We start from the raw sequence: 12094 nt of genomic DNA, 5'->3' as shown, positions 1-12094 counted from the left end.
CAAGCCCCAAAGGTAGGAGCTTCATTTTGGACATGCATCTGCAAGGTAGCTGCTCACAGCATTCAGACTTCCTACAAGGAGTTATTTCTCATTTATTAATGAGAACTCTCTGCCCCCTTTTGAAGAGTGGAGTTATTATCCCCAATTCACAGAAGCAGAGCTGGGGTCACTTGCTTCAGCTGAAGTCCCAATCACCTCGCCACGAGCCATTTTGGCAGAGTGCTGCTCAGATTGACACCCTGCAGTGGGGACAGACATCCCTCACAGAAAAGAGGGACTTAGCTGGGCCAGCAGTCTGGCCTACTGCCATCTCATAATGGTCTCCCATTTCACTCCCTGTGCCCTCAGGTCTGCATCTGAATTACAGGGAATAAAATCCAGTTCACTTCTTTTGAACTTTGGCTGCCCCATAGCCCCTGCAAGAGCAGCAGCAAAGGAGCAGGCAATGAAATCATGTCTGTTTCAAGTAAATGGAACAGGTGTAATTTGGATTCCATATACAAATCCCAAATGACTTGTGGACTGAACTTGAAAACTGGCAAAATGCTTAATTGTGTTGTTGAATTGAGATCAGTGAGAAGATAAACTGGCTCCTCAGAGCCAATGAGACTTTCACTGCTGACTTCACTGGGTCAGTGTTTGACTCCAAATGAAAAGAGAAGCTTCTTCTGTAAATCAGATGATCCTTCACAGGATCTGATCTAATACTGAAAGAATTTGGGAAGGCAAACAGAAATTCAGCTCCTGGTGAACTTGTAGCTTCAAATGACAATAAAGAAAGGAGTGGCACAGGAAACTGAAACTCCAGTGCACAACTGGTCTTTAGGAAAATGAAGATAATGTGGAGTATCTAACATGCTGCCAGAAGAGAATCACCAGTAAGTCCCATCCCAAAGTGGCTGTCTTGTAACCACTGGGCACTTCTGCTCAGAAATTACCAGGTTCATAAAAGTTGATTCCAGATGATTATACCACGTAACAGGTTCCTTCCCCACCGCCCTCCAATTACATAAATTAATAATGTTTGGGATTACACTAGTTAGAAAAAATGCACTAGCACAAAGGATTATAAACATGCTCTATGCTCTATGGTCCCTGCTTTGCTACAACATGAGCAAAACTTTACCAGGATGTGTTAATTTATTGAAAAATACAAGTGTGCTTTTTCCTGGATGCTGGCTTTCTAGCAGGTTTAAACATAGATGGTGAAGCAAATGCCACTCTGTATACAGCAGTGATCTCATCTCCTAGTATTGCCAATTAGGGTTGCAGTATCAACCCTTGATATAGTGAGGAGCTGGCATAAAAACCCGACAGCAGCCTGTAATTGCCTGTGCTGGGAAAGAGTAACAGTGCACCCTGCAACCCACTCACTGCAATATCCACCACCAACAAGTGGCCATAAAAATGGGGCAGGTACCACTGGATTGCCTATTGCTTTCAGCAAATTGGAAATAACCCACGGAGTGATGCCCTCCTTGATTTGTTGGTTCATATGGGGCTGTGAAAACAGCTGAAGTTGTCCAGCTATGACCCAACAGCTGAGACAGGAGCCACAGCTATAAGAGCAGCAGTGAAACATGAGGAAAACACAGAAATTGCTCTGGTAGGAGATGATCTGATGAGGTGAGGGCAACCCCAGCTCTGTGGGAATGCCAGTGGAGCAGGCAGCTCCTGGATAGCCCAAGAGCTTGCATTGCTGCTCTTGTCTCTGCACAGTACAGGGCTGCACAGAGCAGGAGCTGCTGCTCTGCCTGAGTACCAAGTGCTCACCCCTCAGAGCAATGCCTGCACTCAGACACTGCACTGTCTGTGGGGTTATGAGCAACCCACAGAGCTCTGTTTGCACTGGCATTTTGAAGAGGGGGAAAACCCGTCAAAAGTCTTTCACTGATTCAGCTTTTTAAGTGATGCCACTTTGGAAAACTGGCCTAGAGAGCTGTATCCTGTTTACCACTCCCTAGGTATTTCATACCCTTTGCCCTCCCCAAAACAAGTTGTCCCATCTTACGTACAAGAAAAACAGCAAAAAACCAAAAACAAACAAACAAACAAAATTAAAAGAAAATAAATTGTTTTCCAATGAAATTTTTCAAGCTAAAGTAATACTATTATTAAAAATTACTAATTTAAACAAGTAAGTGTTTGTAACCTTCAAATGAAAAATAAATACAATAAATATTTTCCCCAAATATTTCTGTTTAGCTGAACTCAGTTAAAGAAAATATTCAACCATTTTGACATAGTTTGTATGCTTCTCCCCTGAGGCAGGGCTGCAGACAGAAGAGGAATTGTTCCAAATACCCATCAATCCCCAGAAGGCAAGGCCCAGCCATATAATTAGAGATTGAGGACTTATTTCTTTCTTCTTTCTATTTATAGTACGTTTTACATAAATCCTTGGGTCCTTACTTAACTTTTATTGAAAAGAAAATGCTTGACATTTTCCCCAGGTACCCACTGAGCAACACTGAATTAGGACTTCAGGCTGTGACACACATACACCACTGTCCCATCCATAAATATGCAAGTGCCACATCCATAAATACCAATAAAAGGCTACTGCTTGAAACAGAGATAGGAAAGTGCCTTCCAGCAGAAGCCCAAAAACACAGATCACCAAATCCTCACCATCTCTTTGAAGACTTTTGTCTTAATAAAACTGCATGGCAACCTCTGACTTGCTAACTGAGTTTTAGAGACTGAACAGCAAAGGATAGGAAAACCCCTTCTCAAGATGTAACTTGAGAAAACTGCTACAGGCTGTTCTAAATAAAGAACATGAGCACTTCCTAAAGCCATCTTCACTAAATTGCCATCCTCCCACAGGAAAAAGCAAACCAAAACAAAATCACATTATTTTTGTGCTGCCATAGTCATGAATGTTAGCAGAAGTCCCCTTCACCACCCCTGCAATTTTGAACCTGGAATATGCAAGAAATGCTCAGCTCTCTCCAGGTGATTTGGCAAGAAAGTCCCCACCTTTGCCATGCAGTGCCTTCCCTTTTCATACAGCTACCTGCCAGCCTGGGCTAAAAGCAAAAACCAAATGTTGCAAAGCAGGACAGGAGTGATCCAGTACGAGATCCAGGGACTCTGACACAGACTTACTCCAGAGTAACCTTTTAATCCTTCTACCTCAATCTTTCTAACTGAAAAAGGAAAAATAACCCCAAAAAGTAGCAACTATCAATCACCTACTTTGTAGGTCATATATTTGCAAACCCTCAGGGAGATGAAAAGCATTATACAAACTATATGCACACATGTTAACGCTGATTAATTTTCTCTGTGCAAACATATCCTTTTTTCTTCTTCACTGCCCCTCCTCTCATTATATCAGCAGTCTCATCTGGAGGAGGACGAGGAACTGCTGACAGCTGAAGTATTTTCTGCAGTTGTTCTTTTGAGATTCAGAAATGCAACCACTCAACACAGCCCTGTGTTCAGCTGACTGTTTCCTTAATAGCTTTGCTCTTTCATGTGTTTCCTCATTTTCTGTTACATGAATTTAAAGCAATCTGATTTCCAAGTTAATTTGAAATGATGCAGGATCCATTAGTTGAGGGTATCATTTGCAAAATAACTCTGAGAGACAACTTTCACTCACTATACTTTCAGGTGTACCCTCAGCAAATAAAGGCAGGACTCGTGATGTGAATAAAGTCAGCAGACTTTGACCTAAAAAGCATGTCTGTGTAAAGAGGCAAAGGAATACAACCTAAATGCATAAAAACCTCAGCAATAGCTCCTCCACAGCCTGAGGTTTGCACACATGAGCAGCCTTTTTGTGACAGTGCCTACACCAATGACAATCAGAATATATACAGCCTTTCAAAATACTATCTGTAAGCATTTTTCTTAGGATGTTTAGATGCTCAGTTTCTGAGGAATAGAATGTAAATGTTTTGTGGAATAAAATTCTGTTCCAGTTGTCATAAAGTGGCCCAGGGTGAAACTGAGGACTTGTGTTTTGTTATCAGCTCCACAAATGGCAGTTCCCATTAGATGTAACAGAGGCTGGCCTCCTGCACCCAGGGTAGAATTGGGATTTCTAACTGGCAGCATCCAAGATGCAGCATCCACTTATGCTCCTGTATGGAACAAACTATACTGGCATAAGCTTCCCAGAGATGTTGAGCAACCTCCCTCTTATAACATATTTAAAAGTTGTTTGCACCTGGTCCCGAGCAACTGACTCTGCTTGCCCAGGGGATTTGGACCTGATGACCTCCCAAGGTCCTTCCCAGCCTAAACCAGCCTGTGATTCTGTCCAATGGGCAATAGTGTGGTACATCTTGGAGGAATGGCCTCTGACTGCCCCTGCAGGCTCTGGTCTGGATACTGTGGAGATGTCACAAGCAACACCTCAAAGCTGTCCAAGCATAAATGCAATTGGAAGCACCCAGATGGCTGAAATGACCATTGTTAGAGGCTGAAGCTGAGGGGAATTTCAGAGCACCTGCTGAGGGATGGAGAAGTGGCTGGATTTTCCTCCTCCTGTGCAACAAGTGTGAATCTCCACTCTTAGATGTACATGCAATCAGCAGCTTACAGGCAGGAGCCCACACACATATTCCACAACTGAACCCAGGAGCTTTCTGAGACAGCAAAAGTCTCCTTTGTATTTACTGACCACCTAATGGAGTGGGAAAGCTGAACAAGAACCCAATAAAAACATGACAGGCTAACTTTCCAGCTGCTGTCTTTAAGATAAAATCATTGAGGAATTTAATTTGATAATGTTATCAAGAAAAAGTCTTGAAGGACAATGAAGAAACAACATCTCATCTCTGTATTGAGCTGTGTCAAGCACACCCAAAAAACTGTGTTTAAAAAGAAAAACAAGGGTTTTGAGTAGCTTTGCTCCTGCCAAGCAATCTGCTCTCAGCTGACTATAAAACCTCTCATGCTGTAATGCCAAAACTCCCAGGCAGAGAACACACTGACTCACAATATGATGTTTGAAGTACTTAAAAGGATAGAAGCAATCATGCCTGCTTTCAGAAAATGAGCTGGTGGTCTCATTAGCAAAAAAAATTCAATTGCAATAGTTACCTCGGCATGTAAAGGACTCGCTCTGCCACCACAAATCCCACCCTGAAGAAGAGGTTGCTGGCTGGGATGAATGGGAAAACCAGGAACAACAAGCCAACCAAAACTTCTTTGTGTTCCAGTTTCTGCAATAATACAAAATTAAACAAGTATCAACTAAAAAAATCCAACTTAATTCACCTCTAACTTTCTCCTTTCTTTTGAGGGTCATTAAAAAAGCAACTCAGATTAACATTCAGCATGATTTTGCATTTAAAAGAAATTTTTACAAGACACTAGTCTTTGGTATTTATGCACTCCTGGTGCATCTAACATGCCCAGAAAGTGTACAAACACTACCCACTGTTTCTATTATTACCCTTGGTATGTTTTCCAAGGTCAGCTCTACCATATGTATGGCACAGCTATCACCTAAGATACAACTCATATTGGTAATATGTAAGTATAGAGTAGTGTGAATGTATACATTAGCATGTCTACAACAGTGTGGCTGTATGTAAATACACAAATGCGTATCACATACACACAGACTGCTGTGTTCAATCCTAAATGTTTATTACAGAGAAAAAGCTGTTCAATCAGTCACATTTTGTGTAAAGAAAACTAGCCCCCAGTGACACATTAATGCAGTCATTTTATCTCTTTCAAGGAAAATACTGCACTTGAAATGATAGTTTCACACACAAGGTCTCCACACTCATATAGAGTCAGAAATTTGAGACATGCTGCATGCTAAAATTAATGTTTTTCACTTGAGCTCAGTCAATGCCCTCCACTGTACTCACTTTAATGTTAGCTCACTCTTAGAGGAGAATGGAATTACCACATGCAGTTCAAACCAGCTGTGATCTGTGGGGCCAACACAGGCGTCTGGGGATGCAGTGGCCACTCATCCAGCCACGGAGAGACCCAAGTCTCCTGAGCAAGCTAAGTTCCAGGTTTAGCTCCACCCCAAGAGGGCAAATCAGCTCTTTCTTCTCAAAGAGTGACACCAGGACAGAAGTGTAGCTTTAGGGCAGTTCAATCACCCAGGCAGACATCTGTGCTCTCCTGGCTTGGATGCTGCTCCTCACTGTCTGCAGCCATCACCAGAAGCTTTGTCACGCTTAGAAACAGATGCAACCAGAACTACTTAATGGTTGCAGCACTTTCTAATTGTTGTGGGTAATTTCTCAGTTTTGGAGAGCAAATTGACTTCTCTTTGCTGCAGGGAGCTACATTTAGAAACGTTGAGCAAGATTTTTGAGTAGAGAAATGGAGCCCAATCAAGGATGCAGGGCCAAGCAGCACAAACTGCCCTGCTTCTGCACAGCTGCAGACTGCCACACAGTTCCACTGGCCTGGACAGTGGCTGAAATTCACAAGTCCTACTACTAAAATATATTCAGTCTATGCTATGGGAAAGACAACAAGTTTTTTCTATGGGTATCAAAAGCAAGGCTAGAAGTCAGGAGGTTCTGATGTCACTTTAGAGGAGCTGAACCACAGGATGACAAAAAAGTTCATGGATTTCTCCTGGTTCAAAGAAGAATCATGAGGCAGAGAAAGGAACAGAATTCATGTCTCCAGACTTCTTTATCAACATGTGTTTAAGTAGCACCACGGTTATCTATGGTACTTCTGTTATCCACTTTTCCAGTATCTTGGATCCACAGTTACTAGTACCTACGTGCAGTCACAACAGCATCTAAAATAAAGTACATTATTCTCAGAACTGAAAGAGACATCAATCCATAAAGATGATAAGCAGAAGTGCCTGGTAATTATAACAGAAATATGACTAGGAAAAAAAAAAAAGGGATTAAAAACTTCTCCTCAACTCAACTCAACTGAATTAAAATTACCAGTTCTAGCTCAGCTTCAACTTCCCACCCAGATCTGGAAATATATTCCATTTTTCTCCTGCCATTTGACTCTCCCTTCCCACTTTGTCTGACCTAATTTTGGTGCCCATCTTCTGCCACCACTCTATCCCAGGGGTTTGACACTGAAGACCCAGAGGAACAAGTGGTATGTTGGGCACTGCTAGCAAATACAACATTCTCAGCCCCCAAGACATACACTTGCTCTCAAACAAATCAGCTACCAAATATTTCTCCAGTTGTTGATCATAAAATCAATAATTGGGAAAACAACCTCTAGTTAAATATCTATAAGGATATAGTGTTATTCAAGGCTGCAGAACTGCAGATAAGCAAAGGAAACTGAATGTTAGGAAAAGACAAATAAAACTTGTACATCAAATGGGAAAGAGGAAAATGTGGGAATTAGCTAAGCTGAAGGATCAAATGGCTGCATGCCCTTTCTAAGCCCAGAAAAACTAACAACTCCATGCTCAAGCCATTGGGGGCTGCTAGCTCAGCCCCTTGGGCAGGGCTCAGAGACAGGAGCCCAGCACACACATACCAGCCTCACAGAGCAGTAGAATGCTCCGTGGTGCTCCATATTTCTGAGACAAAATATACCTAGCAGTGCCATTTTTAAAGCATTCCATTAAGGCAGAGGCTTTTGGGAAGAGTTGGTCCTGAAGGGCCAGGCTTCAGCTGGTTTTGTGCTATGTGTAGCTCTGCCTGTGAGCCAGTCGTAGGGGAACAGGAACAGAGGACAGCAGCCCATTCCACACAAGCCACAGAAAATTCATTCCCTCCACGTGTTTTTCTAAATAAAACAAATCAAACTTACACATAACCTGTTGCATTTTCCAGACAAAGAAATAAAAAAAACTATTAGGACCATTTATTTGGTTTAGCTACTTTGGTCATTATGATCCCACTTGAGATAGCTGAGCTAGACGTGTCAGAATCAGCATCTTCCAGGTGCCCAGAGCAGTAGTAAAAGCTTTTAAAGAGTAATAGGCAATTTTCTTTGTCTTCCTTTCTCCTTAAAATAAAATAGCTAGGACTAGAAATTATAGATCACTGCATTCTTTTTATAGAGAGACAATTCCTTTCCTCTTAAAGACAGTGCTTTCTTTTGGAAATACATAGCTTGTCTTTCTGTCACTGTAGTCTCTGGTGGGGGGGAAATCAACAAACACGTTTGAATTAGCTTTAGAATAATTTCTCTTGTCAAAGACAAACCAAATTCAAATCAAAATAGTCTTTGTTGTAGTAAATAGCTTGGTGGGAGGGAGTAGTTTTGAAATTCACATCTAACTCATTACAATTAGGTCTTCATTATATTGTATCAAAAAACCCCACCAATAAAAAAATAAACCAAACCAAAAAAATGATTTAAAAAAGAAAAAAAAGCTTTCTAACTTTCTTTTCCCAGTGTTATCAAAGAACTAAAGAAAACTATTCCTTCCAAGGGCAATGCAAGAAAAGTGTCCCAGTCTCCCAAACACAAAATCAAAGAATCACTCCAAGGTCCAACATGATCAATACAGCAAATCTCAAAAACTGATTTCTTAGTAATTTGGGGGAAAAGGAATAAACTCTAGAATTTACAACCAAAGAGTTCTTTCTGTTTTACATATAAGACATATTCCTGAGCCATAAGTAAGCATTTGCTGATGACCACTAAAGCACAAGTGCTCTACAAGGCAGAGCTCTCCAAGTCTGAGTGCAGGAGGTGCACAGATTACTTCAGCACAACTGTCATAACTATGGACTTGCATAAGCCCACCACAAATTCCTTATTTTTTCCCTTGAGGAAGCAAGGTCTGAGGTGCCAGGTCCTTCAAGGCTACGCTGTGCTGACAGGACTGATGTTCATGTCACCTGGCACCTCCAAGGGCCAGGGCACTGGAAAGCAGAGCTGTCAGGACAGCATTTCCCCCAGCTGGACTAAGCTGCACCTCAGGGAAGACAGTTGGGCAAACAAATCCAAGCAAATTCCATTCTGTTCTACCTCTGAATGTTTCCCAAGGTGTTTATACGTGTTTGCCTGTTTGATGGGAAGGCAATCAAATGGGTTTAATTCCTTCCTCTTAATAGTTTTTGGGTTTGTGGTTTTTTTTTGAGAATGAGTCAAGTGTCAACTCTCCACCATTTAGATCCAAAGTTCCATGGAGTAAAGACCTCCTTCCTACCAAAGGCATCAATCCCTCTGACAGTGAGCTCTAGATGCCCCACTGCAGACAGTGAGATGTTATGCTTGGAACATCTGACTGCATGTGCATAAAAGCTGCATCCAGAACAGCTGGTAGTGCATGGCTGTATAAAAGCAATGGTTGCTATTACAATCATTTTCAAATTCACATTTTCAAACACTTGCAGGCCTAGGAGGTAAGTGCATTATCCATCAAAAGAGAGACACAGACTCAAAGAAGCTGCATGACTCTGCAGACCACAGACAGAGGATGATACTTCTTCAGTTTACTCCTAAGATCCATCTGTACAAGCCCTTAGTGCAGACTGCACACAACCCTACTTCATCTATTCCTGCTGCACCACTCTCTCATGAAGCCACATGTGACTCCTCACCAGCCTGCATCAAACCACTGGCAGCATCTCACCTGGCAAGAGGTCAGCATCTGCACTTTCCACATACACAGCATTAAAGATAAAGGGGATGGTGTAGAAGCATGTCAGATTTACTCTCCATTCATGCATAAGGTGATAAAGCATTAAGCTAATCAGGAATTAACCCAAAGGATTGATTCCTTCAAAGGAGAAAATAAAAAAATCTCTCTGGTTGTAAAGCTCACAGAAGCACTGGGTCCAAGTCCCACCTCACTGGTGCACACAGAGATGGGCATGAGCTGTACCATGCTCCATGTACCATCAGCATGGTCACCTTTAGGTCACCTGGATGGGACACAGACACCTTTATCTACTGTGACCAAAGAGGAGGGCACTGTGGAGCTGTGGTTATTTCACTCTGCTGCCTGTGCCACTGCTTCCCAGTGAATGATGCCAGAAGTCAGGTGTCAACAGATGGTCTGAAAAACTCAAGCATTTGGTAAGCAAAAGGTAACATACCAGCTTCAAAGCTGGCTCAGACATGCCTTAATCAGCTTGCTTCTAGAAAAACAGCCACAAATTCCGTAATCATTACACTTTATGAGGAGTTTTATTTTTTCATTTCATAAAAAAAAAGAAATTAAAAATCAGCCTCTTCAGTAGCACCAGCTACTTGAATGCCAGGCTTAGTAACTCACTCATTGACTAAAATAACTAAATTTTTCTTGGTGATCATCTAGTTTTGATAGAAATAGCCATGGATTTATAATGCTATTTTGATAATTACTGCTGACTCTTATTAACTACCTGACACACTGATACTATTTCAAGCATTTGGCAACAACAAAAACTACTTTCGTTCACCAGGAGCAGGAACTGGTGCACAGGCAAACAAACATCTGTCAGAACCTGAAACCAAAACCCCTGAAAAGAGCATCCTCTACAAAGATCTTCTGAAGAGAAATCCTTGGTGCACATCTGAGACCAGCCTAACAAGATCATTCCCTCTCCGTTTCCAGAGGGAACAAAGTCCTGGTCTGTACCAGGTAAAACAGCACGGTTTTCAGAAATGCTGAAAATGCCCAAAAATTTCATGTGCATGACAACTGTGGGTGCCAAACACCTCTGGAAATCTGCCTTTCAATTATAGAATTAAAGCAGAAAGCAGTCCCCTCCCATTCCCATAACAGGGCACAGAAATAAATCCCATAATATTTCCTATTAGTATCTTAAGAGTAAAATTTTGATATCTACTATTTTTTTTTTCCCTGTAGAAGTCAGCTACCCATCCCTCCAGCTGTGTGTTTATGGTCTTTCTCACCCAGGTTTCTGAATCTCCCTTAAGATATAAGCTCATTTTCCCGATCCTTAAACTCTGCAACCTCTAATTCCACTTGACAAGCCAATTTAAGCAGGATGAAGAAGTGCACAAATCTTTGAAAGAGAAGTGGAACATTCCAAAAGGAAATAGGGAAATCAACAAATTTCTCCAGGAGTTACAATAATCCTTTTGACCTTGTTGTTGCTTTTCCCTTGTCCCTTTCACTCTGTGACTGCAGGCTGCTTGACTAGGTGAGGAAAACAAAACAAAACAATTCAATCAAATTCAATGCACAAATTTGCAGTATATAGAAGTGTGATCTTTGGAAAAGCAACTCAGTTCATGGTGAATTTGCTCTTGAGAAAGTGACATGGAACAAGAGAAGCCTAACAAAAAACAAAATCCACACAATAGCTTGGCACCCCAATGTTTAACTAAGGCCAAATAGCCAAGATGAACAATCATTACCTCTCCCAGCTGAAAATTTCTTGCTCCCCTTTCACCTACACCCTCCTGGCTCACCCCTACTACTGTGCCATTTCAAAACCTTTCAGCTCTGAGTGGGCCTTGAAATACTAACTTAAAGAAGAAGAAGAAAATGGCAGAATAAAGAGAGTAATTCAGTGTTAATATGCTGAAAATGGGAGAACTACCTGCCCCCATGATAATTACCTACACCCCTACTGCAGGCAGTAAGACCCCATTTGGTGAGATGCTGAATATATTCATAGTGAGCCAAATCAGAACTACTTCAAGCTGTGGTTATATTTACTCAGAGTACCACACTCCAAACCTGTTATTTTCAAACATCTACCGAGAAAAAGAAAATCTGATGCAAAAGGCATTTTGACAGTTCTTGCATTTGCTTTTTAAACCCAAAAGAGCAGTCACATACAGACCAGGGCAGCTTTCCCCTTTAGCTTGAGTCTGTCAGCTGGCACAGCCAGCTCCCTGGGAAGGCTTCCCTGCTCCTTCCAGCCCCACCAGGGACCCGCACGCAGCTGATGTGGCTGCAGCTTTCAACAGAGCAGAAACACGGCTGGCGAGCTCGGGGTGCCTGCAAGGGGCTCCCCCCTTCCTCCAGAGGAGCCACTAAACAAGAGTCTTTCTGGCTTATTACTCTCTCCCTGCAGCAAATATTAACAACAGAAGCAGCACGGAAAAAATTTCACTGCAAAGGATTAAGAATATCAGTCCTGACCTTCTCTCTATGTGGAGGGAATTCAAGTGGCCCTCAGGAAAATGAAAGCAGGATTTATTTTAAATGGACCTTTTATGGAAATGACTGTGGTTTCCAGCTTGTCAGATAGAC

General features: G+C 41.9%; 1 protein-coding gene across 1 annotated transcript in view; it reads right to left on the bottom strand.

Moving 5' to 3' along the window:
• Nucleotides 1–12094, bottom strand: part of TMTC1 (transmembrane O-mannosyltransferase targeting cadherins 1) — a 132392-nt gene that overhangs the window by 53732 nt on the left and 66566 nt on the right. The window contains exon 9 of the mRNA XM_079303430.1: nucleotides 5059–5180. Within this exon, the coding sequence (XP_079159556.1) occupies nucleotides 5059–5180 (122 nt within the window). The remainder of the gene's footprint in view (nucleotides 1–5058; nucleotides 5181–12094) is intronic.

This window comes from Erithacus rubecula (genome assembly GCF_903797595.1).
Source record: "Erithacus rubecula genome assembly, chromosome: 4".
Lineage (NCBI taxonomy): Eukaryota > Metazoa > Chordata > Aves > Passeriformes > Muscicapidae > Erithacus > Erithacus rubecula.
This window is presented reverse-complemented; position numbering and strand designations above follow the sequence as displayed.